This window comes from Pimephales promelas, chromosome 12 (assembly GCF_988280905.1).
Source record: "Pimephales promelas chromosome 12, fPimPro1.hap1.1, whole genome shotgun sequence".
NCBI lineage: Eukaryota > Metazoa > Chordata > Actinopteri > Cypriniformes > Leuciscidae > Pimephales > Pimephales promelas.
This window is the reverse complement of record NC_142780.1, coordinates 13,907,069-13,934,800: the sequence shown is the minus strand read 5'-3', so window position 1 is coordinate 13,934,800 and position 27,732 is coordinate 13,907,069. Positions and strand designations below refer to the sequence as shown.

Genomic DNA, 27,732 nt, shown 5'->3' with positions numbered 1-27,732 from the left:
GATTACCTTTGGTCAATTTAATGCAGCCTTGCTAAATAAAAGCATTAATTTAATAATAATAATAATAATAATAATAATAATAATAAACTGGATAAGCTCTGAAATTCTGTTTGTACTTAAACAGTGTTTTATAGGCTACTGTGAAAATAACATACATTTAGGTTTTGTTAAGTAACATGCCATTGTGTTTCTTAATATAGAAGAAATGAGACGATACTGTTGTTTTTGTGCTTTTATTATCTATGTTTATATTTATCTGTTTCCTTTCATATATCTGTGACCATGAATGCTGGTCAAAACAAGGACATCTGAAAATAACCTCAGCGTGTGATTAGTGATTACCTACACTGTTATCCACAGCAAAACATTGGTTCAAGGAGAAAGAAAATACAAATCAAAAGATAGACTATACAACTAAAAGTCTGGATTTAATTGTAGAACGTTTTTGATTTCGTCCTAAGACAGCTCAATTTTGGTTTTACCAACATGCAGCAAACTGTTGGCATTGGAAAATATTTCAAGAATTAAGCACTCAAATCTAATTTATCATCCACAGGAAGGGTTTCCGTTCTCAGCAGGTTCTCAGTAGATGAAATGGTTGAACGGTGCTGCCCTCTAGTGTTACAGGAGATACATGCATAGAGCTTTTGGGTTGATTTTCTTAGTGTAGCCTATGTGTGTGTGATAAAAAAAACAAAAACAAATTTGTTAGATAAATCAATTGTAAACAGCCAATTTTGACGCAAACGAATAAGAATAATCTCATCAAAAATGCCCTTGGCTCTTGTCCTTGGCTCGCTGCCTTTAAAACTGTCTATTCTTGACAGCCAAATGAATGAAATGTGTAAAAAGGAGCTGGTGAAGCCTCATTGTTGTGAAGCCATGATCAAAGGCCGTGCCAAATATGCCACAAAACTGCTCTTGCGATATATTGGCAAGGCAAAATCAAGTCAAATATAGTGTGAGGAAGAAATGCCCCCTCAGTTTCAACCGTGTGAAAAGTCCCACAGTCAGACAGAATCCCTGATGTGAATGTGGATCAGTTTAATACAGAGTGCATACATTTCAATATATGTAAACTTGAGTTGAACCACAACTGTTCCATTTTTTCTTTATTTCTTTTAATATAAATACTGTGATATTGTGAAAGTGGATCAGTTTAATACAGAGTGCACACATTTCAATAGCCTATGTGAACTTGAGTTGAACCAAACCTGTTGCATTTTTTGTTGATTTCTTTTAATATGCATATATTCTATTTCTAAGGCAGTTTTCTTGCAGAAAGTTTTGATTATTGGGAGACATTATAAAAGAAGAACTGCTTGGATATAACATTTTGAAACTGTTCCCATACTAAAAATGATACAAACAAAATGTCTGTTGTTATTTTTTAATCTGCTGCAGGCAACATAATTTAGTCTACGTTTCCAGCATGAACACGGGCAAATAAAACACTACAGTATGGTTCATATCTGTTTGTTTATAGGCCTGTGTGTGCATTATAGCTACATTTTGTGTTTCTTGGTAAATATCTGACGTAGAGACACATTCAGGCAAAGGTCAACCGCCTTCTAATGAAGGTAAAGCGTTCGTAACTTTTAAGCATACCTTTAAGGCACAAAAGGTTCAGTATCTGATACATTTTAACATATGTTTTTATATTTTTTCTTATTATTTATTTCCCAATGTGAAATGACTTTTAAAATGTCATGTATGCCTTTCCTAGATGGTATCTACTTTCTGACCGGTTTTGTTATTTTTAGCACTGTACATAAAGGCTTGACTCGATTGTTTCACAAACTAATGGGACGTTGATGACACGGCAAGACTGTCGTCGACAGTAGCCTAAGCTATAAAACAACTGTGGATATTAATAGCCTCAATTCTATTATTTGGATTATAGTGTAGCCTAATATACAGTATATATAATTTATGTATAGGTAGTGGTACGAAATCTCTGTTTGTAGTGGTCTCAAGTAGGTCAGTGACAGTAAAGGGTGCCAGCCAGAGAGAGTCAGTCAGTCCGGGCGGAACCGGACACTAGTCTGTCTGATTCCGGTCATGGAGCGCGTCCAGTAAACCCGAATCAAAATGGCGTCCGCCGGTCCAACCGACATGGGCTTATCTGCCCCTCCAGGTAAATTAAATCATTATGTTTTTTATGCTTATTTTGGCATGTGCGTTTTGTGTTTTTATGCTGTCTGTTGCCATGGATAAACTATTGTTTACCAGCACTGGATATATTATCTGTGTTTACTGGCCAACGTTACAATCAAGCCTTTTGTTCAACAACAACAACATAAATGTAATCTATTACGGTTGCCAGTGAGTAGTTATAATATATCAGCAATTTATCAGATTTTCTTATGTGGGATTTATTGAGTTTAGTTGATCTATGATCTGAAGTTTTTCCTGAAATAATCCAGATCGATGATGTGGATCTGTGGCTAATATGCTATGCTAACTATAGCCCTGTTATAACAAACATATAACAAAGCTAATATTAAAATAAATAACCTACGTGAATGAATGCAGTTCAGTTACGATGATCTTTTTGGTTATTGTTCTATTACATTGGGGTGGATTTTTTGCTAATGAACGAGCCACCCCCTATGAATTTCTCTCTATAATGTTGTCGAGCGTTAAAAACAAAACAACACAACACACATTTCTTACTTTATAATTTCCTTTTTGAGAGAGAGACTGAAAGAGAGAGAGAGGGAATTTTTCATTTCGTTTTAAAAAAGATGTTAGAGTTTGGTCAAATATGCACATTGCTTAAAGGTATTACGTTTTTAAGTAAGTTAGGCTAATTTACTTCATTTGGTAACATTCAGTTTGTGTAGTGTATTGGTGTATTGTAGCCTAAATCATGAGAAATTACACGATATTTAGGATATTAATACATTTTCTCCAATAAGACATGACACAACACAACGTTGATATTTAAAACTAGCTCAATGCTTATGTTAAAAAACGGTCAGGTTTTAATTTACTTCGTGTGCTTGTTCTTTCTACTGACACACCATAGTTTACTAAATCAATTATATATAAAAAAAGTAAAATAGTTTTATCATTTAACGTCATAATATGTAGAGTGCTTAAGCCAGATTAAATGTATTTCCAAACAGTTCCTTTTAACAGTGGTGTTGATTGAACCATGGCAAACATGAAATCCTATCCTAAAATTTATTTTACTGGCTGTGGATGAGAATGCTATCAACTATAAGTTTAACAAAATGTAATTTTTAATTATCTAATTGGTTATTGGTTACTGGGATGTAAATGGCATTAACAGTATGTCCTGTGAGTGTTTATTCTCTTTAACTCCCTGTCTGTCTTCATTGACTTCTGAGTAAAAATAGCTTCCCCTGGGAAATGAAGTGGAGATTGACCTCAGTAGTCTGAGATATTGAAGTTAATCAGGTGTTCATTACTTGGGTGGTTTTGTCTGTAAGCTCACAACATAGGCTAATGGAATTTTGTGTGGGTAACCCACATTAGGACATAGTTAGCACTCTGAAATAAGTATTTTTAGTGCTCTCAGACACACGCACACAGTCTTGATGGTTGCAGAGGCTGCTCTCTTGCTCTAATTATAAATGTGAAAATGGGACAGAAACCAGCTCACTCGCCCAGATAAAATGGGACAGACTGCTGAAAATCTAAACCTCAAGTCTCATCTCACACACAGGACATCCTGCCACAATTCATGATCTCAAATGCGTGATTGTTTCTGTGCATGAGGTAAAAATTTTGTTCCCTACAACTCTTAAAAGAGAGTGTATGTCTTAAGCTTGGACTAAATATAGTCTAGCTCTATAGACGAGCCATGTGTTCTCTAAGTGGTCATTTCACTTGCTCTGCAGTTTAAGGATGTGGTGCAAACAAAACTGGTATTTGTTAAGACAAATATGTTTTAGTGATAAATTATATGTTTTTATATGTTTTAATCATTGGTTATGGTGTAGTGTCTTTTTGCTGTTGGTGTTTCTTTTTTTATCTCTCTGCCCATTCATCTATCCATCCATGTATCCATCCACCCAAACAAACAAATATCCATCCATCCAAGCAAACCAACACCCATACATCCAAAGCAACAAATCATATAACCCAACATCCTCCCATCCTAACAAGCAACAAACAACCACCTGTCCCAACAAAAAATAGCCACACATTCAAACAAACCAACACCCGCCCAAACAAACACCCACCCATCCAAACAAGTACCCGTCCATCCAAACAAACAAAAACTCACCCGTCCAAACAAACAAATACCCATCCATCCAAACAAACCCACCCATCCAAACAAATAGCAAATACGCATTACGCCCCCGTCCAAAGTCCAAACAGACAAACAAATTGCCGTGTAAGAAAAAATTGATAACCTTGAGTATCGCAATTTTATTTTGCAATACTGTACCGATTTTCAGAAATGCAATATCGATATTTTTTTTTTTTGTGGCTATGCATAGATGCACCACTAGCCTAACGTTTTGCTAAAAACAACATAGCTATGGCTGAACCCCGTGTAAAGACCGGCTCCCGCTCTATTCCGTTCGGAAGTGTGGAATCATTTGGGCTTCCAGAGTAAAGAGAGCGCTACCGATATCGACAGGGACCATGCAGTTTGTGAACTGTGTCTTTACAAGTTCGGCGCGTGAGCAGCGCATATTTTCACACCGCAAGCAGTAGCCGCGTGTAAGCGTCGAGCAGGACCGTCGCGTGAGCAACAGTGAAACGGGGGTTTCGGCGGAGAGTCTTTAAGGGCGTTGCACACCAGACGATTGCGTGTCTGGTGTGCAATACCTGGAGTTTTCCTAGACGTGGCGCGGTGCTGCGCTTCTCGTCCGGTGTGCAACCACCTAAGTCTATCAAGTTTATGACCAACTTCTAAAAAAGTAAGTCATAAAGTAAGCCTAAAGTAAACTTGTTTGACTTTTTATATTCTATAATTTAAAACTATATTTGAAAAACTCTGTGTTGAAGTTAGTCGGACCGAGACACGAACAAACAACAACAAATGTGTGTAGCCAATAAGGGTGTCACGATTCCAATTTTAAATTGAAATCGATCGAAATTACTTCACAATCTTGAACTTCGAATTAAAAAAAAACCTCCTCTAACTTAGCTACAGCCATTCAAAAGATAGAATGGCAACTGCAGATGCAGAAGACCCATCAACAGAACTTGAACCCCCTCCTCTTTCATTGAAGTTGCAGACTGTAGAAGTTTTTTGGATTTCCAGTGAGTACTGTTAACAACGTTCGCACTTCAATAAAGCCACAGTTTGCAGACATCCCAAGTCTCGCGGAAGTTCCGGGAGTCTCCTGGCTCCCGCATATTGATAGTGACTCCCTGATGCACATAAATTTGTTAAAATCTCCCGGAATCTAGAGCGAGCAAGAGTGAGCGTGCATGCCGAGACAGAAAAAACTGTGCTCCAAACCGTATTGCGCGCACGGACGGCAGAGAGGGAGAGAGCGAGAGACCTTGCGTGTGTGCCTCGTGAAGCGCATGTAAGACAGAGAACATCCTGATTCGCCGATTGATAAAAATCGAGAATCGAATCGAACCATGACCTTAGAATCAAAAATGTAATCGAATCGAGGATTTGAAGAATCATGATACCCCTAGTAGCCAATCAGCATTGGGGGTGTATGAGAGAACGAGCAAGAGGGAGATTTGAAGAAAGTCTGCAGAAATAGAAATTGGACACAATAAAAAAGTGCACAATAGCTCATTCGAATATCACTGGAAAATGAAGGGTTATGTTTAGGAAAGAGCTTTAGGACTCTTTAGGTTTAATATTATAAAAGCTTTCCAGTGCCGGAGAGAGCCAAGCAGGAAGGCTTGAAAACAGACATGGAGGTTGCCTTGATTCACTCCACACTAGGGCTGTCAATAAATAGAGACCTCACAAGGTCTCGTTCTCTCCCTCTCTGCCATACACGCGCCGCAGTATGTTCTTTCTCGCTCTAGATTCCGGGAGATTTTAACTAATTTGCGGGCATCAGGGAGACGCTATCAATATGCGGGAGACTCCCGGATCTTCCCGGATGTCTGTATGGGAAACCCTGATGATAGCCTAACAGCTTGGATAACGTGCACACTTGTGTTACGATTCAAACACTTTATTGTTCATTAGACGAAACAAAAGCATTTCATTTTCAAATGCGTGTAAGCCGCGAGAAAGATTGCATATAGATTTTTTTTTTTAATATATATAAAAGCAATATTCGAATAGTAACTTCAGCATTCGAATAGTATTGTTTTTTTAAATATTTGAATTATACTCGAATTTCGGAATTCGTTCCAACAGCCCTACTCCACACATGAGTAACACTGCCATTGTTTGACTTGAGCTGCTGTGCTCTTGCAACAACATAGTCTTGTTTGTAATTTACTATTGTGTACTGTACGTAAATTTTTTTTTTGTTCTTCCTTGTCATTCATCTATCATCTGCACTTTATTTTTCATGAAGCATTATTTTGTCGCACTTCTGCTATGATAAACAGACATCCACTCTTGGATTGCGTACGTAACGAAGGCAGTGAAGAATGCAGAATTTAGCGTCATCGTTAGTGCACTCGTCTCGCATGCCGGCAATCGATGTTTGAAACCTACTCGGAGCAGGGCTGTTAGGATTGAGTTTTGGAGGCGGAGCAATGAAGAGAGGTGGTGTGTTTGGTTTGATTTCAAATATCAGCCATGTCCAACAGTGTTTTTTTTTAATATATCGCTTACCCCACCTTTAAGTGCTGACAATTTTGTTTTACCCTTTACAGATCTGAGGACTCCATTTTGGAGGCTGTTGGCCTCTCGGAGAGGTAGTATGCATGGCTCATGTGCTGTGTGATTTAGAGACTCTGAATGCCAATTAACTAAAATGGCTTGTCTCTTGCATGGTCTCGTTTGCAGTGGTGATTTAAGCTTGATGACTGGGGGATGGGTGGAATGAAATGAAAGTGGAAGCTGTAACTGACTCATCTGTTTGTGCAATTATGGCAGATGGAAAAAGGAATTGATATTTCAGACTGATGATGAAAGGGTCCAGAAATCTGTGGGAACAAGTAAATTTACATCACAGTTCCTGGAAATTGTGCTATTGGGTCAAGCTTTACATTTTGTCCATACTAGTGTTTAGGCCTGCGTTTTGGTGAGATGGGCAGTTGTTGAATGCTGTCTCTTTTCATCATCACACATATCGTTCAAACTGCATTGTTCAAAATTGTTGGTTGTTCTCAGACTTGTGTGACTTGTGTAGTCCTTTCACATATATCTGCTGGCCATTCAAATATCCGTTATCTGTCCTTACTTAAAATAGCCGTTGCTATTAGTTACTGCAAGAGTTTTCAGTAGTTGTCTGGGTAATCATGTGAGAATGGTTGAGTTACTTTCCATGAGTTCTTACGTAGACTTGTTTGTCAGCCATGCCAAATTATGTGTCATTTGCACCAAAGAGATCAATATCACAATGTTTTTTTTTCCATAATGGAAAGGGGTGTGGGTAGTCAAGAGGTGGAGCACACTTTAAGAGTTTGACTGATATTTTTAAAACAATTTATAACTTTTTTTCATAGTGAAACCTGTTTTTTTTTATCTTAATTTTAATAATAGGTCAATGAAACCGCTTACTTTTTGTCCTAACTATTAATTTAAGATAATTTTGGTAAAATATCATCTTGATATCATAATAAAAATCCTTTAAAAAAACATAAATGTAACAAATAACTTTTGGGTTATTTGGTGCAACCAACATACAGAGAAAAACAAAACAAAACACGAAATGGTATCATAGAGAGGACATACAGACCCGCATTACCCTCATTTCTCAGACCTCATTATAAAATATCAGATAATTTGACTTGTTTATGAAAAGGCAAGGTTAATTCAAAGTAATGTGGTGCGACTCCCTGAAAAGTAATCATATTTATGGGGTCCGATTTAGTGGTCGACTGATGTTGTTTTTTGATGGCCATGCAGGGTGGCTGATATATTTATTTTAATTCATAGATTAATAAGTTAGAAATAACTTGAAAAAAAATACATTTCTAAATTAAAGACTTACTTTAGATGGCAAATTCTTGATATTGTAATGGTATTACAGTATTTTTCACAAATAAAGAAATTGTTGGAATAAATATGTATAAAAAAGAAGTAAACACTGTAACCAACAGGGCACTTAGTCGGTTAGTCTGGTAAGTGTGTGGGGACTGGGATTCTTATTTTTAAAAATAAAGACAAGGTAGCCTAACACTAATTTTACTAACAGCACAGTGAAAATGACATGAATATGACATAGTAGGCATCCGAATAACGCGCAGCATAGTTTGAGTGTTCTCAGCGCCGTCAAAATAAGTCTTCTTTCCCAACACATCGGCCAAACGGGGGAAAAGAAGGGTAAAAATATCGTCCGATAGGCTATATCGGCCTTGGTGACATCGGTCAACCACTAGGGTCAGAATTACTAATGGCTTGCACCAGCGCAAACCTACTTTTATCGTTGAAAAACTATTGTCAGGAAAATGGGGAGAGAGATGCAAGGTGATTTACTGAGGTTAGCTCTTGTCAATTTTCTGGTATTTGTGTCATTATAACGGCCCAAAAAAGAATATCTTAAACGCTAATTTGCTGTGCTCTTGGTAGATTGCGTTGGTCATTATGGAAATGATCCGGCTGCATCTGTGTTCTTTAATTTTTTCAGTAGATCACACGCAGATCTTTCCTCTCCCAAAGGGGCTGCAATCTCTTGCTAATTTGGTATATCTGGACCATGAAATTTTATTTTCTACTGAACATATTACAAAGGTTTTTCAAAACCACATGAAACAAACTTACGTAAATATCTGGTGTGTGCTCACAGAGAAAACTGTTACTATTTCTGTAGATTGAATTCTAATCTTGATTGTGAGTAATAATATCTTGGCAGGATTGAAGTTGCTAGGCTATTGCATCTCATTCTGTTTGTTTTGACTGCGAGCAGACAAGCTTTGTTGTATAACTTCTGTCTCGCCTGAAGACATGCGATTATCCTGAATCAATGGGAACAAGCAAGACCCATCACATATGATGTTTTGCTGTTATAAAAACATGCATTTGAAGCCTCAGAGTATTTTAGATCCTGTATTGTGTATTGAGTGAACATCCGCTAAGCATCTGCTATGACAGTCTGCTGAATGTCTGGCACCCCTGGTGTCATGACAGATTTTGCCCCCCGTGACATTGCCAGGTGGAGGATAATTGAAAGAACTTGAGTTTGTTTTTCGGGTGGATTAGAGATGACAAACAAATTTTGTAATTGAGATGTTTTTAGGGATTTACAAAATGACATCCACCCTAAATGTTTGGGGTTGGTAAGATTTTTAAATGTTTTTGCAAAGAAGCCTCTTATGCTCACCAAGGCTGCATTTATTTTACTAAGTAATATTGTGAAATATTTAGGATAGTTTTGTCAAGATTCTTCGATTAAATTCGAGTACTCTTTAAAAAAATCCTCTATTGCAATTGACCTGTGTCAATTCAACTAGCAAAATACCGGAAGTGGTGCCTTGAGAATCCTTGGCTGCACGATATATTTAAACCATTTAAAAATTATATACTATAGCATGGTGCTATTTTGAAATCATAAAGCCTGTCAATTAAATAAATATACACTGTTTCAGAGTAAAGCATGGCGCTTTAATTATTCACATGTGCAGGCTATGTTAATCAGAGCTGCTCCATTCTCAGTGGACTCAGTCTCTCCATGTGATGTTTACTTGGGTTTCCAATAAAGTGCATTTAGGAACGCATATAAAGTCTGACGCGCTTTGTGTTTCATAGGCTTGCTGTTATGATTTACATGCGTGGATTGCTCTGCAGCTCGGTTAACTCCAATTAATTGTGCACCATTTCACCAGATTTGTAACGTAAATCATAAACCTACGCCAACATCAATGTTTCTAAAAATGTGAATTGTTGTTCATTGCAATTTCAAAATAAAAGTTTAAACATAAACTTTGTTTAACATAGTGGTAGCATTGCCATCTGAATGTCTCAACAGAAATCGAGACTCATCAGACCAGGAAACATTTTTTTCCAGTCTCCAACTGTCCAATTTTGGTGAGCTCTTGCTAATTGTAGCCTTCCTATTTGTAGTGGAGATGAGTGGTACCCAGTGGGGTCTTCTGCTGTTGTAGCCCATCCGCCTCAAGGTTGTGCGTGTTGTGGCTTCCCAAATGCTTTGCTGCATACCTCAGTTGTAACGAGTGGTTATTTCAGTTAAAGTTGCTCTTCTATCAGCTTGAATCAGTCGGCCCATTCTCTTCTGACCTCTAGCATGGACTCACAGTGACAGGACTGCCGCATACTGGATGTTTTTCCCTTTTCACACCATTCTTTGTAAACCCTAGAAATGGTTGTGAGTGAAAATCCCAGTAACTGAGCAGATTGTGAAATACTCAGACTGGCCTGTCTGGCACCAACAACCATGCCACGCTTAAAATTGCTTAAATCACCTTTCTTTCCCATTCTGACATTCAGTTTGGAGTTCACGACACGAGTCTTGACCAGGACCACACCCCTAAATGTATTGAAGCAACTGCCATGTGATTGGTTGATTAGATAATTGCATTAACAAGAAATTGAAAAGGTGTTCCTAATAATACTTTAGGTGAGTGCATATTACATTATGTATTCTAACAGTGTTCATTAAAACCATGTGATGACTTGCTTGCGATACTTTTATTTCAACCAATTATTATTTCCTCAGTGTTATTATACATTTATTATGCAACTTATTATGCAAAATTCACCTTTACATGGTGTTTGAAATGTGTGTCGGCAGTGTGTGTGCATGGTAAAAATCCACCGACTCCTCTTTTTTAATCCCCATAAATCATAAGCAGTGTCTCAGGACAAGCTGTTTGCAGATTGTAGCTTTTGTGACATCACATTGAACAAGCCCCGCCCTCGACTGCTGATGGACTCCGCTCTTGGCATAAACCCGTCTGATAAAACCTGAGTGAACTGTATACAGTGTGCCATGTTTATCTCCTCGGCAAAGCATTTAACAGCAGAATTTGAGAAAGAAATGTATTCTATTAAAGCTGCTAGTTATTGAATCAAGAGCAGCATTTTCTGTTTTTGTTTTGTTGTTTGATTAATATTAACAGCATATATATATATATTGCAGTACTGTATATTACGCTGCTTTTTCTTTTATACAAATGTATAATATAGGCTACACATGCAATTTCTTTACTTGTGGTTTATGTGAACTTTGTGTGTTTTTGACGTATTCTTGTGTGTATTTGACAGTTTAAGTGTAATAACACGTGAAAGAGAACTTAAGGCCAATTTATACTTCTGCGTCGAGGGTACGCCGTTCTGAACGGCGTTGGCTACGCACGTAGGCGACGCCTTTGTGAGCATTTATACTTCTGCGTTCAGGTCTTGGTTGCTCTGCAGTACTGCTCCGAAACGCTAGTTGGCGGCGGAGGGTTTTAATGTTCCACTGTTTACATTCCCCGAGGTGCGGCTAGGTTATTACAAGCCTGAAAGAGAGCGGATCATGTTGGACTTGGAGCTTATTGAGTTGGAAAAACAGTTAATTTTAGTGAAATTACTAAAACTAAAAGGCAGAAATGAGAGAAGACGTCGGAGGAGATGGTACGTGTGGAAATGCGTGAGAAGGCACGTACGGAAATGCGTAGGAGGAAATGCGATGCTACCAAGCCGACCAATCACAGATCTTGCGGTCCGCGGCGTCGCGACGTGTAGTTACATTTTTGAGGAGGTGCGCGTCAGGCTACGGCGAAGGGTACGCGGTATGGGACGCGTCTCTGCGTATGCTACGCCGTACCTACTGCGCGCACCCTACGCAGAAGTATAAATTGGCCTTTAGTTTAATATTCACGTGAAGCTCCGTCTAATATCCAGCTCACTCTGTGCGCGTGCTTCGGATGTGTGCGTTCAGAAAGCCATATAGAAGTTAAGACTGATTTGGCTTAAACATTCATTATGAAGAACTATAACTTCACATGAGTGTGACATTGATAGAGATGATAATCAAAACCAAACACGTTTTAGTTTTTGGCAAAATATAGAAGGCACAAGCTGTAGAGGCTCCGCCCTCTTCTGGAAAGCAGGGTGGGGAGCAGCAGCTCATTTGCATTTAAAGAAACGGTATTTTTTCTGCCATTAAAACATGGTGTAATACATGAACTCTGGGGTATTTTGAGCTGAAACTTCAGGCACATTCTGGAGACACCTGAGACTTTTATATTACATCTTGTAAAAAGGGCATAATAGGTCTCCTTTAAGTCGTTTTAAAAGGTATTTTTCACTTGGGTCTATTTTTTATTACCACAAAACATTCGTAATCTGGCGATTACTCGATTACCAAAATATTTGTTAGTGACACAGCCCTGAATTTAGTTTTAGTTCATAGGAGAGAAGTTAATTTTTTTTTTGTTGCTCTCATATTAATGTCCTTGTCATGCTTCTTTCTCTCTTTAAAGGGTCCAGCGGAGTTCGAAAGATGACTATTACGGAGGTAAGCTTGTTCTCATGTTGATGACTGTGTAGTTTCGTAGTTTCAATTATTCTGTCAGAATAATTTAACTAGAAGTGAAACACATACTCAAATGCATACACCATAAGGGCAAGGATCATACCTTAGGTTGACGAGTCTTCCCAGTGCGTAGTGGGATATGTAATCATTATTTTGATCATTATAACCGTACGTTCACACCGCCACCGACTTGAGCTTCCAAAGCAAGTCATTCATTTTCAATGGAAGCTGGCTTTTTTTTAGCTGCAAGGAGCGTCAAATGCATCGGCGACCCGTTTTGGGCGTCAATCAGAAGGTTGAAAGAAGGTCAACTTTATGGTAATGAGCTGTGACGCGGTTCAGCGGCAAGCAGCGGCAAAACGCCAGCAACCAATCGGAATATACACATGTAAACTTTCGTTCCTACCAAGACATTAGTTCCGAGAAAATGGAAGAGAAGCTAATAATCGCAGTTGCTGTGATTCCTACTGGTTTCGTATCATTCGACATTGTTTGTTTGCTTATAGGGACCGCATGAGCGCAACTTTTATTTGAAATATGTTCGAACGCTCGTTTTAAAGCGGTAATACAATTAATTTGCTCATAGTGACACTGATTTGACCGTAAATAATAATAATAATAATAATAGCTAACTATTTTTTCCCGACCAAATGTGACCAAAACAGTTATAAAAATGCTGTAATTATAAAAGGTTTCTTTATGTATTGCTTGGTTTTTTCTGTTTATTACATTTCATGTTGTGACACTTCTATTTTCCCTGCAACGTCAGAGCGTTCAAAGCGTCCAAAGCGTCAACGAGCTTCTCTGTACTATTTGACAAGCGTCCTTGACAGAGCGGCCAGAGCTTCATTGACGCTCAAGTCGGCGGCGGTGTGAACGTACAGTTAAGGTTCCATTCCTGACAGCTTATTGGTCAGTACAGTAAATTGGCCAAAAGTAAAAAATAAAATGTATGTATTAAATAAAAACGTTGGAATAATTAACATTTAATGTTTGCTAGCTGGTTCCTTATTCCTGGTTCATGAGTCACAGTTTTGGAGCACAACTGTAAATGTGTAACTTCAGCTAGGCCTACGTTTGTGAGTGATACGAACAGCCAGTCAGTAAAAATACAGATTTAATTATCATTATTATCATTATTTCTCTTTAGAAGGTTAAGTTATATTTTTTTTCTGAGAACATTTTTAGTTTGTTTCTAGTCAGATATAAATGAAAGTAGAGACACAGCGATTGACCGGCCAAGGCCCATTGTCCACATGATTTGCTCGGACTGATGGATAAATACCAATATACAGAGCTAATGCAACAAAGAACAAACGGAAGTTTAAAGACAATATTGTAAAGATGGCTTCGTGCTTGTTTCTCTGGCGCATAAGGTCTATAGCAACAAAAAGGAGCTCGGAGTTGTGCTGTATGGTAAATATGGGTTTAACTTTGCCCTTTAGTCATGACTGTATTCACAATATAGCACAGCTTCTTGATTCATCGCTAAATAGATGTCAGATCCTGCCTCACTGGTTTTTGTACTCAGTGGATCACGCAAACATTTTCACCTTCCCTTGTTTTCTCAGTTTCTCTTCAGTCCGCCATGTACTTGTAAAATCTCAGATCAGTATCCACAGTTTCATCCAAGTGTGAGTGGTTTTTGTTTTTGTTGCTGGACATTGGTAGAGGAATGTGAACACATGAGCCCTGTAGCCTAAAGTAAGGTTGACTTACTGTTACTGTGTGTTGATCAAACAGTCATGTGAGAAGTATCTTGAACAGGACAAATATTGACACAGTAAGATCCACACACACACACACACACACACACACACTGCTCCCATTGTCAATTGAAGATTCACATGTGTCAAGACAGGATGAGAGGATGAACAGACTGACAGGAATTTGCGTGCCTGTGTTTGACTCAAAGAAACACCTGACAAACAGGAAGTCAAACTTGTTGAGGGCAGATTTGAGGGCTCTTGAATCCCATCTATTGACATGAAGAAACCAGTTCCACTTTTGTCTCGGTCACTCTTTTGTGTCTCTGTCTCTCCAACATAGGGGCCAGGATCATCTCAGAGTATGAAGAAGACCATTGGTCACCGAGGAGTTGACCCCACTGGAGAAACGACTTACAAAAAGGTCAGCTGGCTGCCAAATGTGTCACCTGATAACAGAAGAAGGGCAAGAAAGAGAAACTGGGCTAGAAAAGAGGAACAGACCAAAGGGAGGAGTTGGAAATGAAAGAGAGGTTATCACGAGAAACATGCTGAAATTATGATGATGTAAAATGAAGCAGAATTGTGATTGTCACAGTGAATTTAATATGATTTTATTTGTCTAGTAACATGCTTTGTAAAATTACAGATTTCAACAGGGTTGAATTTTGTTTTGTTGAAATTATAATTTCAAGTCATAATTGTACATAAGCAAATATATCAAATGCATATTGTGAGTTGTCAAGAGTGGAAAAATATCAACAAACTTCTTCTTCATTTTTTTTTTTTTTTTTTTTTTTACTGTATCTCCCACTCCTAATGACACATTCCAGTATTTGTTTTACTGGAAATTGCGTTTTTAATTATTTTTTTTTTAAATGCATTATGTTCCCACGCCACCTACGTAACAGCTCATTTATAGGTTATTTAAAATAACCATTGTGATATTTATCTAGTGTTTCCTTTCTGTTTGCACTTCTTTCTCACGCATTCTGCTCACACACGCTCTCATTTTCTGTCTGTAGACGACCTCCTCCGCCCTCAAAGGTGCCATCCAGCTGGGTATCACACACACGGTGGGCAGCCTCAGTCAGAAAGCTGAGAGAGATGTTCTCATGCAGGACTTTTATGTAGTAGAGAGCATCTTCTTCCCCAGGTGTGTGTACAAAAAGACCACCACTTGTATGTTAACCTAAACCACTAAATGCACTTTAGGCTTTTACATATCTATGGCTATTTAAATAGATTTGAATGGGTGTTGTTGTGGGCGCTTTAAGTTTAAGAAAACAAAGTGAAATGCCATTATAGGGTCTTTGGGCATCATATGCTTGTTCAAACCTCTGAATTGAACAGTGGGCAGCTGGCCAGGTTATATGTGTAATAAAACTCCATAACCCTGTGTCTGCTTTGCTCTCCATGTCTGTTCTCCTACAGTGAAGGAAGTAATTTGACTCCAGCACATCACCACGGTGACTTCAGGTTTAAGACTTACGCCCCAATTGCCTTCCGTTATTTCAGAGAACTCTTCGGCATTCGACCTGATGACTATCTGGTAAGCTGAACCTATATGTATATTTAAAATAAATTATAAATCATATTTATTTTATTATTTATTGTTTACATTAATATAAAAGGTTCAGTAAGAGGTTCTTGAGAAACGCTGTTGATATTTGAAATCACCAAAAAAATAACCACCTTTCCAAAAGGTTCACACCCCTATCTTGGTAGCTCCGCCCCCAAATTCATGAACACGCTGTGCAACAGAGACACCTCCCCCCTCATGAGCTGATTGGCTACAAGTGTGTTGTGGTGTTCAGTAGGACTGTCAATCTTCCTCTATAATACTATTCGAATTCCATTCCTTATTTTATTTAATATTCCGATATTAAATGCTAAAATTTATCCTATTATTAATATTTACGACATTACATATGACAGTCATTAAACATAGCATGAAACTATATAAACTATAGCATGTAGTTGTTACATGTTCGGTCCACTAGAGGGACATTTAACACACATTTTATTCGTGCTGAATATGGTTGAAGCGCTTCCAATGGTTTTCGGCTGATATATCTGCGAAAACACCACCAAAAATTCCGAAACTTATATCGTTCTTTTCAGTTCAACTAGACGCTTCCAACAAGCTCAATGCGCTCCGAATCCGTTGAGATATTTGTGTTTTTCGCTTCACAGGCGCTTTTGGGGGCGCTATTTACGTCGCTAAACATTTAGGCTAGCGTTACCATTTTTGATAGTTGTTATGATGATACACCGTGGATAACGTGCACACTTATGATTCAAAAACTTTATTGATCATCAGACGAAACAAAGGCATTTCATTTTCACATGCCATGGCGGCGAAAAGGCAAGATTGCATATAAAAGAAAATAAAAAAATTAAAAAATTATATATATATATATATATATATATATATATATAAAAAAAAAGCAATATTCGAACAGTAACTTCAGCATTCGAATAGTATTGATTTTTTTAATATTCGAATTTCGGAATTTGTTCCAACAGGCCTAGTGTTCGGTCTGATCCACTTTCAACATTGTTTCTCAGAAATCTCTTACTGCACCTTTAATTATTGAGGATGAGCTCTTGACCCACACACACACACACACACACACTACCGTTCAGAAGTTTAGACTCAATATGATTTTTTTTTTTTAAAGGAATTTAAAAGGTTAGTACACCCAAAAATGAAATTTCTGTCATTAATTACTCATGATGTTCCAAACCTGTTCCAGACCTTTCATCAAAAATATGTAAGCTCTCGGATTTCATAAAAAAAATATCTTAATTTGTGTTCCAAAGATGAACAAAAGTCTTATGGGTAATTAATGACAGAATTGTCATTTTTGGGTGAACTAACCCTTTAATACTTAAGGTTTATACTAATTCAGCAAGGAAACAATAAATAGATCACTAAAGACATTTATAATGGCACATAATATTTATCTAGGCTATTTCAAAGAAATGCTGTTCTACAAGGAATTAAGCAGCAAAATTGTATTGAACATTGATAATAATAATAAATGTTTCCTGATCACCAAATCGGCATATTAGACTGATCATGTGGAAGGATCATGTGACTCTAAACACTGCAGCAATGATGCTGAAAATTCAGCTTTGCCATCACAGAATAAACTACTACATTTTAAATTGTATTAAATAGAAAAACATTATTAATATAGAAAACAGTAATACTATTTTAATTATTGTTTAAACTGTTTTACTTATTTACTTTTATTTTTAGTATTTTAATTATTTATTTTTTTATTCTGAACGGTTTTAATTATTCTGATTTCTTTTGATTATTTTAATTTCTTTTATGTAAAGCACTTTGAATTACCATTGTGTATGAAATGTGCTATATAAATAAACTTGCCTTGCCTATTTAAAGCTACAATACCTAAGATTTTATGCCGCTAGAGGGCGCTACGTTCAAAACAACAACAGCGGCTTTGCTTGATGACACCGTGGAGGAACACGGAATGATGGGAACCGTTGTTTTCAACTCCACCGTGGATAAATCATAGACAGTATAAATCAGTCAGATGGGAATTGAAAATTAGTTGTCATGGATGAGGTAAAGTTCGATTTCTGTAACTGTTGCGTTTAATGACATGCTTGTTTTTCATTAAACTGAAATAACCGCAAGAAAAGTAAGGTTTAAAAGTAAATTAGTTATCACAGATGTTAGGGGAGAGCCGGGACGGTTGAAACTTTTTCTCAGATAAACGTCATTTTCTAAGATACAGCCAACAGTTCACATTCCGAGAAGTATTCGCGGTGAATATGACCTTATGATTTTTCACATCATATGCATAGACAACAAGACATTCTAACAATAATACTAATTGTTTTACATGGTTTACTGACATGAAATTTGAATACAGAACATGGTGTTACTCACCCGTCCAGTAAAACACATGCAAGATCGGGGTCTCTTTCTAGTTATTTTTTCACGAAGTTCTCTCCATTTAGGAAATGCCACACCAATGTTGAGCTTGTTTTATTTCTCTTGTCCCAAATTCTTCTTGGGTCGTTTGGTTGACCCGTTCGTTGACGTTTGCGTTTATGAGACTTGTCTTTGTAGACAGAACCAGGTGCAATCGCTAAAGAATAATTGTGCTCCATTCCATAACAAATACGCGAAACAAGCTGACGTTTGTTGCTTGATAGATGCTAACGCACAACTACAACTTCCGCATTTGTCCAGGACTACACGCAGTACGAGCGGAAACCGAGGTAACGCGGATATGACGCGATTTACTGGCGACTCCCAGCTCACCCCTGCTCACACGCCCCCTTTCCTTGGTTGAAATTTTCTCGCGATTTAAACAATGTTTGAAACATTTGGAATATTATAAGTTATCATCTTAACTAGAGCCCGACCGATAAAGGATTTTGAAGGCCAATACCGATACAAATATTTTTGGGTTTTAAAATCCGATATTCCGATATATAGGCCGATATTTTATTTATTTTTTTATTTAAATTGGAGATGATTAGTCACAAATTTTGTCATGCTTATTTGAGTTAAGAGAACTGATGGGGATGTTCTTTTATTTGTTATTCAAGCAATGTATGTCTCGTGACCAACTCAACTAGAGTTGCCAACAGGGACGGTGTAGAGTGCCCTCTGGTGGACAAACTATACAACTCCAACACTCATGACATGGTTCAAGCGTGTTATTTTTGAAATATTAATTTATCGGCCATTATAACTGCCGATACCGATAGTTTGGAAAATGCCTAATATTGGCCGATAATATCGGTCTTCTGATATATCGGTCTGGCTCTAATCTTAACTAAATATATAACACTGGCCTTGTGATTTTGGGATATTTTCATGTAAAAATCTTAGGTATTCCACCTTTAACAATATTACTGTTTTACTGTATTTTGATCAAATAAATGCAGCCTTCATGAGCTTAAGTGACTTCTTTCAAAATTTTTTTTTTTAAAAATCTTACTCTCCTCAAACTTGAACAGTATATGTATATTTACACTTTTATATAACAGTCATCATCAGAGTTCAATGTCCTTAGGAACATCCCTAATGTGTTTTTGTGATTTCTTTCTGTCTGCAGTATTCTCTATGTAATGATCCTTTGATCGAACTGTCCAACCCTGGAGCGAGTGGATCCATATTTTATGTGACAAGCGATGATGAGTTCATTATTAAAACAGTGCAGCACAAGGAAGCAGAGTTTCTGCAGAAACTACTGCCCGGCTACTTCATGGTGAGCATTACACACATGTGTTCCTGTACTTTAGATACATAGTACATGGTATAAGTCAAATTATAGCATTCAACTATGTCCAAATTGTGATATTACAGAATTTTTCACAACTTTCTATAATCCGCTCCTCCTCCAGAATCTGAATCAGAACAAGAGAACGCTTCTCCCGAAGTTTTACGGCTTGTATTGCGTGCAGTCAGGTGGAAAGAACATCCGTATCGTCGTAATGAATAACCTGTTGCCCCGCAGTGTGCCTATGCACCAAAAATATGACCTGAAGGGCTCCACGTACAAGCGCCGTGCCTCCCCTAAAGAGAGAGAGAAAAGAGTCCCTACTTACAAAGACCTGGATTTCATCCAGGAGATGCCTGAGGGCATCCAACTAGAACCGGACAACTACAGCGCCCTCTGCAAAACCATCCAGCGGGACTGCCTGGTGAGCATAGTTGAAACATTGAATCCAGGGTTATGAAGATTTTGATAATGAGTATTTATTATAATGAATAAGGTGCCAAATCATGTGTGGAAATGACTCTTCATGCTTCCTCCCAACCTGTCATCCTGGAATATGGCCACGATTTGTATTCCTACATGCTTAATCCTCAGGTGCTCTTCGGTCATTTCTGACCGGAAAATTTTCTGTTTTGAATTTCTAAAAATCACAGCTTCATCGGAATGTTATGAAACTTGGCGACTTTTATGGCATTATGTATGTGAATACAAAAAAATTGAGGTCATGATCCGAGCAGGCTAAGTGGTCGTAAAAAAATAGTCACACTTGTTGTCTTCGGGAAATGAATAGGAAATGAATTCTCTGAATTTTTGTACGTGCAGTCTACAAATCGGCCACAATTCAAAAAAAAAAAGTACACCACAGGAAAGGGATGACACTCTACAACATCTAGAGTGCAAAACAGACACACCCACACACCCACCCACACACACAAACACGTTTATACACATACACACCAATAAATTTTGATTACAAAAAGTATCTGAGCATGCTAAGTGGTCTTAAAAAAATAGTCACACTTGTGGTCTTTGGTCAAAAATGACCCCCATAGGAAATGAATGGGAAATTGACAAAAACACAAAAATTTACAAATTTTTATTTTTTATTTTTTTTAATAAAAAATCGTTTTTGAGATTGTTTCAAATATATATTCAAATCCACCAAAAAATTCATAAACATCTGGGGAATTCACATGCCTCTCCATAGAGAGCTGTAGATGCCATCTAGTGGTTACACCATGATTCTACGCTTTTTCTCTATACTGTAACCAGATGGTGCTAATTTTCTTCAAAAATATTTTTTTTTCTGAAGGCCTAGACTCATTAGTTATAGTTATTAGTTTAGTTATATTAAACTAAAATACTGCATTAATAATTTTTTGAAAAAAGTAATATATACATAGAAATATATATATATTTTTCCATGGCAAAAATAGACCATAAATATTAATAAATTCAATCAAATTGTCTCAAAATTCTAAATTACAAAGAATAAATATTATAGAACAAAAATAAATTGCATTGGTTTTACTGGGATGGAGGAAATTTAATGTTTAGGTGTCCGGTCACTTTTGACCGGGAGGATAACAAGTGTGACTCCGAAACGAAGAGCACCTGAGGGTTAAGAAATGAAAAGCTACTCACTCCATCAATTAGGGTTAGAAGAACTGTTGCCAAACATATTACATGCTATAAACAAAATAATCACTGCAATATTGATCCAATCATGGACTCTTAAGCCTATTTAAATCCAAACAGTGAATTTTTTTTGGCTGGGCTGTGTATATATTTTTTGCATTTATGTGAAAATTATTTTGCATTGTATTTTATTTCATGCATTAAACATATTGAGTCTCTTTGACTACAATAGTTTGGTTTAAAAGATGCTTTCTGTGTCACAAAAATCATAATGAATCACCATTTTGGTGCAAATAAGTAAATATCTATATATATATTGAATATTGTCAAAGATTTGTTTAGTTAATCTATCTCTGTATTTGACAGCTGCTACAGAGCTTTAAGATCATGGATTACAGTCTGTTGGTGGGGATCCACAACACGGATCAGGCATGTCGTGAGCGAGCGGCAGTAGAGGGCGGGGGGTCCGAGGGGGCCGTGACACCAGACCACAGGAGGCCGCAGACTCAGAAAGCTCTGTACAGCACCGCCATGGAGTCCATACAGGGAGAGGCCAAAGGCAAAGGAACCCTGGAAACAGAGGACCAGTTAGTCACCATCTTATAACTCTACTCGCTTATGTTCTCCGTTTGATTTTCTTCCCATCTATGCAGTTAATTCACCCATCCACCCATTTTATGTGCTTTTCAACTGTCTTCAACTGTCTAATTGTTCCGTCTTTCTCCCACACTATAATCCCTTTCTTCATTTGACTTAAAGGGGTAGTTCACTTTAAAATGAAAATTTGCCCTTGATTCACTCACCATCGAGCCATCCTAGGTGTATATGACTTTTTTCTTTCAGACGAATACAATCAGAGTTATATTAATAAACATCCTTGAGCTTTATACAGCTCCACACACCTTCTTTACATTTTCTCCCATTTCTGATTAAGGCCCCATTTACACAAAGGGAAAACGCAGATATTTCCCTGCGGATTGGCCTTTCGTTTACACGAAAACCCCGTTTTTATCACAGAAAACGATTATTTCTAAAAATTGGACATTTCTGAAAACGCCAGTTATGTGTTGTCAAGTGAACTGGGAGAAATGGCGTTTTAGGTTCTCTCTTGTCGATTCTGAGGATTCTGATTGGCTTTCATGGCTTTATCCTTAACCCCTACTTTTATCCTTAACCCCTACACTGCCGCCAATAGGTTTGGCATAGTTATGATGGCACTCGCCGGCGTATTTATGCTGGTGTGTGAACGATGTTTAAAATTAACGCTGGACTAGGGATTGTTTTTGTTTTCTAGCCCTCATTTCTATCCCGCATGTAAATGCCTCTCAGAGTCTCCGAACGTGTCACAAATTGATATAAAACTCCAGACGACTCATCTTGAATGCGTCCGCTTTTAACGTGTCTTGACTGCCATACAATGACAGGCTGACATTAATGACAGCTCAGATCCTAGAGTGTGACATGGCTAACAGCGGGGATCATGTTCTTTCAGTCTGACAAGCAACATTTGTAAAGGACTATTATAAAAAAAATGAAATTATGAATGTCATTTAATGCATGCGATTTCCTGTTTTGTCCGTAGATGGGGAGGAATCCCAGCACGCAGCAGTAAAGGAGACAGAATACTGGTTTATATTGGGATCATCGACATATTACAGTCATACAGGTGACTGGTCACAGACAAAGAGTTGTGTGTGCATGTTTACATGTTTGTGACCATCATTAATATCTCTCCTTTGTTTCTTCCATCAGATTCATTAAAAAAATAGAGCATTCCTGGAAGGCCTTGGTTCACGATGGGGTAAGTCAGCTGGTCCTTTTGGTGATTTTGCACTTAGTCGCTTGCAGCCATTGTGAGATAAATAGTACTCTAAACATTATGTTGTAGGACACTGTCTCTGTACATCGGCCCGGATTCTACGCTGAGCGATTCCAGCGTTTCATGTGCAGCACAGTTTTTAAGAAAACGCGTAAGTAAAAAAATCTACTTGTCCGGTTAGTTCACCTAAAAACTAAAATTCATTTCTCATTCACTCACCCTCATGTTGTTCCAATCCATAAGAGATTCATTCATTTTTTTATGAAACCTGAAAGACTTCTGTCCCTCCATTGAAAGTCCATAAATGCATTGTAAAAGTAATCCATAAAAGTAATCCGAGCAGTTTAGTCTTAAGTTAAGAAGTTTAGTTAAGTTCAGTTTAGTTAAGAAACACAGTAGAATTATTTACATGAAAAATGTATCAAACCACATTCAAACAGTAAATCAAATTTAAATACTCATCAAATAAAGTGTCAGCAGACTTGGATTAAAACTCTTTAAAAATCCAAATGGATTACGTTTACAATATCTTTACAACTTTTTGAAGGTTTTGGCGTAATAGACTATTTCAATGGAGGGACAGAAATCTATCAGGTTTGTGTTTCAAAGATGAATAAAAGTCTTATGTTTTGGGAATGACGTGAGGGTGAGTAAATGATGATAATTAACTTTAAAGGTGAAGTGTATGATTTTTTTTTTTAAGTAAAAAATTCATTATCTTGACCAAGTTTATTGTTCATTTACTTCTATAAGTATGTTATTCATGGGTTTTTTCATTGATTCATGACACATAGTAACACAGCTAGAAGTATTCCTAAAATGGAGCTTTTATTGAAAGTAGACTACTTTTACCTGTAGAGATTTGGCTTCACAAGCACATGTAAAGCTGTATCTGTAATGTTTGAGTTGGGGGAGGCTCGACGTGCGAAGGGGCGTTTACAAGGTTGTTTGAAAATATGTATTATTTTTGAAGTTCTGCTAGGTGCCACTAGTGTTGCAAAAACTACATGCTTCACCTTTAAATTATGTCTTTAGTTTGGTCGTTGACCTTTTTTAGTGTTTTTGTGATGTCATCATCCTGTGCCTCTCTCTCGGTTCCCAGTAAAATCTTCCCCCTCAAAGAAGAGTCGAAGTGGCTGTTCGAGTGTTGTGAGACGGCTTCCTATGGGAAGCTCTGCTCCGGCCCCTGGCGGACAGACCGTTGCTGACGCCAGACTCGTGTACCGTTCTCACCTTAACCAGTCCGATACAGAAGGAGAGAGTGGTGAGTCCCATGTCTGTTACAGAACTGACTACTTTCTTTAAACAAAAGTTGGGATACGACAGTGAATCATCATGGCCATTGAATGCAAAGCAGTAGGTGTGTCACTGTGCATTGTTTTGAGATATTTTTGTGCATGCTTTTCAGATGAGTCAAATTTAGTGACAAAAGGCCTTCAATAGTCTTTGGAGCATAAATCAAATCATAACTCCCTGTGATTGTCGATCTCAGGCATGCAGTCGGGCAGACCGGACCTGCTCCAACAAACCGATCCCATGGCAGGAAGCTCTAGTGAGTTTGCAGCATCAAATATGTCCAACTCCTCACAAGGCAGCACAGGAATGGCATCATCATCACCTCCTCAAAGGTACCTCCACACTATCTCTCTTTACCTTTTTTTTCAGTTCTAATCTGTCTCTCTTTTTTGATTTTTGTGTAGTTTCTCTTGCAGTCTTTTTTTTTTTTTGTCTGTTATGTTTCTTCATCATCATCATCATTTCTCTCTCGTTTAAATCTCTCTGGCACATTTTTCCTTCGTTTGTATAACTATGGCTGCTCACTTACAGGTCAGTAGGGGTGGAGGTGCACAAATCTGCAGTCACTGAGCCTGACAACAGCGCCCCCCACAGGTATAACCAAACGCACACACACATTTCTCATCTCATCACCTCTTACGCTTGAACATTGGGGAGGACCAACTTTTTATTTATTTATAGGAAATAAATAATTAAAAGGAATTTAAGTGATTAAAAGAAAATAAGTTCTGCGTCTAACTGTAGTTTTAAAGTAAAACATTTAAACTATTTACAAATAATTTTTTTTTTTAATTAACATTCAGTCTTAAAGGCATAGTTCACTTTGAAATTAATTTTTGATGTTTTAGCTTACCTCAAGGGCATCCAAGATGTAAGTGTCTTTGTTTCCGCAGTATTTTCAATTTTTATATTTTTAGGTCAAACCGTTCTTGTCTGTCAGTCATATAATGGAGGTCTATGGTCACCACCTCAAAGAGCATGCACAGAGAAGTCCAAATTAAACATGATTTAATGACTCGTAAATGTAAGTACACATTGATGGCCTAAGACACAAAATGAGCGGTTTGTGTGAGAAAACAAACAGTATTTATGTCATTTTTACCTCTCGTAACCACAACAATAAAAAATCCAAGCCCCGGAAAGCCCCGGAAGTGCTCTCTCGCGCGTGTACATGACTCATTGTTTACACAGAGATTTCGGAAGTTTTACCTTTCACTGAGTAAAAATTCAGCCTTACCATTACAGGGATAAATTACATTTTTAAAATATATTCAAATAGAAAACAGTTATTTTAAATTGTAATAATATTTCACATGGTTTCTACTGCATTTTTCATCAAATAAAAGCAGCCTTTGTGAGCTTGAGAGACTTCTTTCAAAAAACATTCAAAAATCTGTGTTTCGAAAAAATGTGTTTCGAACAATAGGGTGGTGTATAATGACAAAATTCTAATATTTGGGTGAAGTAAATATGTAAAGAGAGACCAATCCTTCATCTTTCGCTCTCTTCTTCAGCTCTGGAGCCGAATGCTTAGATGAGCAGTTAAGCAACGAAGATGCCATTTCTCTCCAAGACATCATCCCAGAGACTGACATTTGTTTTGTAAGTTGTATATAAACTCCAAATAATTTCACTGAGGCAGAAATGTGATTTTATTAAAGACCATATTGCTTGTTTCCAGTAAGAGCAGAGCGATGACTGAAGACGCAGCATTTAAGCGAGAGATGGACACACAGAAACTCAAGAGAGACGAAGGGCTATGCTATGAGCACTGCTATGATGGCGGTTTTCTCTCAATGGGAGCTTGGGAAAGAACTCAACGTCCTCAGCACAATGAAGTGTGTTTTAAAAGTGAGTGAGAAACAGGGAATGAAGAAAAGCCATTGAGCAAGGAGCTTTGATGGCTTTTTCTCTTTCTCTTGCACAGGGAAATGCTGCTAAAACCACAAAGTTATTGGAAAATGGATGTTACGATCTCAGTCACATTCTTTACTGCCTTTCTCTCTTAAACTTTTAAAACAGGGCAAGCAGGATGCACAAACCAATTTTAGTTTTCTCTGCCTAGCTAGTGCTGGGAGAAAAAACGTGTTACACAGTTGGCACCACTTTATATTATCCTACGTTGCATAAATCTTTATTTATATAGGTCTGTAAACCTTTTGATTCTCTCTTAAAGTAACGGCTGCTAGCGCTCCAGTATGTTTATCTCCGAAGGCGTTCTGTTGGAGATGAGCAGGCAACTTCAACATCTCTCAGTGGCGTTCTGTGAATACATATGAAGGTTAATTTTTATGACTATTCTTTTTGGGTAAACCTGACGAGAGCATCGTTTTTCTAGCTCTTTCTGTGTCGAGACAGCATGTGCCCTTAGAAAAAAAAGAAAATAGGGGAAAAACGACCAAAAATGATTCCCACTTTTAAAAAAATAAATGCGTTTGAGTGTCACATACGCCGCATTCAGGCTTAGTATTTCATGCTTTACAATTGCCTTCTTTGAGGTGCCACTAAGTAGATTTAGATAATTGTCTCTATGCGTCTCTTTTGCATTGGCCCATTGCAAGTTGCCCCTCCACATTGGACCAATCAACTGTCAAGGTTGAGAAATGGACAGATCCGCATGCATGTCTTATTCTAGTTTAAATGCACATATTGCTGCCTTGCCAAGGGCCCCGTAATATTAGTGTACTGTATTTATGTAAATAATTATTCATCCTGTGTTCCTGTACGTGTATGTGCTCTTCCAGCACAGCAGCTCTTGTCTTTTAACAAACATGTTAATGAATAGACTGACTGATTGATTGATTGTGCCATGACGTCTTCCAATCATCCGCCTTAATGCAGCTTTCGTTGGTATGAAAACACTAATTTCTGCTGGTTACAGAAATCACTCGGACCAACATGGATCTGCTTAAGTCATTTCAGATCTCCCTGTTACACAGTGCATGCTTTCTGGCCTTTTCATACAAACCTATTTGTTTTCTAGCATTATACACAGTCCTATAATGTGTAGACGGGACTGAAAAGCCTTTCAGCTATTTGAATATCAGGAATGTAGACTTAATTTACATTCTAACGTCATATTGTCGGTATATAAGAAGTCTTGAGAATATTCACAGCTGATTTCTAGTTGACGGGATGTTAAAGGAGAACTCCGGCTAACAATGAACCTTTGGTCTAAGAAAACATTGGTACTTATTCGACCGTTCTCTGAGATTTGTTTTCATGATAATCGAATGTAAAGAGTTTTATCTCTAAAAACTTTTTAGCGTATAATGCTACTATATGGGGGCATTTACTAAGTAAAAAGAAATGGCTAGTTTATACCACTAACAAGGCTCAAAACAGCCCCACACTAACACAGTAACATAATGAGGGTCCTTACATGCAAAGCGAAGCATTGAGAACTTTGTAAGTGTACAGACCGTTTAATAAGAAGATACTTT

The 27,732-nt window shown here is 37.6% G+C and overlaps 1 protein-coding gene across 1 annotated transcript; it reads left to right on the top strand.

Annotated features, from left to right (window-relative positions):
* Nucleotides 1–1,873: 1,873 nt before the first annotated feature.
* On the top strand, nucleotides 1,874–27,186 carry pip5k1ab (phosphatidylinositol-4-phosphate 5-kinase, type I, alpha, b). The gene is made up of 16 exons (XM_039694403.2): nucleotides 1,874–2,137; nucleotides 12,505–12,539; nucleotides 14,607–14,687; nucleotides 15,289–15,419; nucleotides 15,698–15,815; nucleotides 19,372–19,524; nucleotides 19,661–19,960; nucleotides 21,541–21,761; nucleotides 22,757–22,840; nucleotides 22,927–22,975; nucleotides 23,063–23,144; nucleotides 24,096–24,257; nucleotides 24,486–24,621; nucleotides 24,821–24,883; nucleotides 25,804–25,891; nucleotides 25,971–27,186. Exons 1-16 carry the CDS (start codon nucleotides 2,092–2,094, stop codon nucleotides 25,971–25,973), a joined length of 1,752 nt encoding a protein of 583 aa, XP_039550337.1. The 5' UTR covers nucleotides 1,874–2,091; the 3' UTR covers nucleotides 25,974–27,186.
* Nucleotides 27,187–27,732: the final 546 nt, after the last annotated feature.

Coding starts and splice junctions, on each gene's coding strand:
- pip5k1ab (XM_039694403.2), top strand. CDS start 2,092: ATGGCGTCCGCCGGTCCAACCGACATGGGCTTATCTGCCCCTCCAG. Junction 15,816..19,371: donor TTCGACCTGATGACTATCTG/GTAAGCTGAACC, acceptor TTCTGTCTGCAG/TATTCTCTATGTAATGATCC. Junction 22,841..22,926: donor GACATATTACAGTCATACAG/GTGACTGGTCAC, acceptor TTCTTCCATCAG/ATTCATTAAAAAAATAGAGC.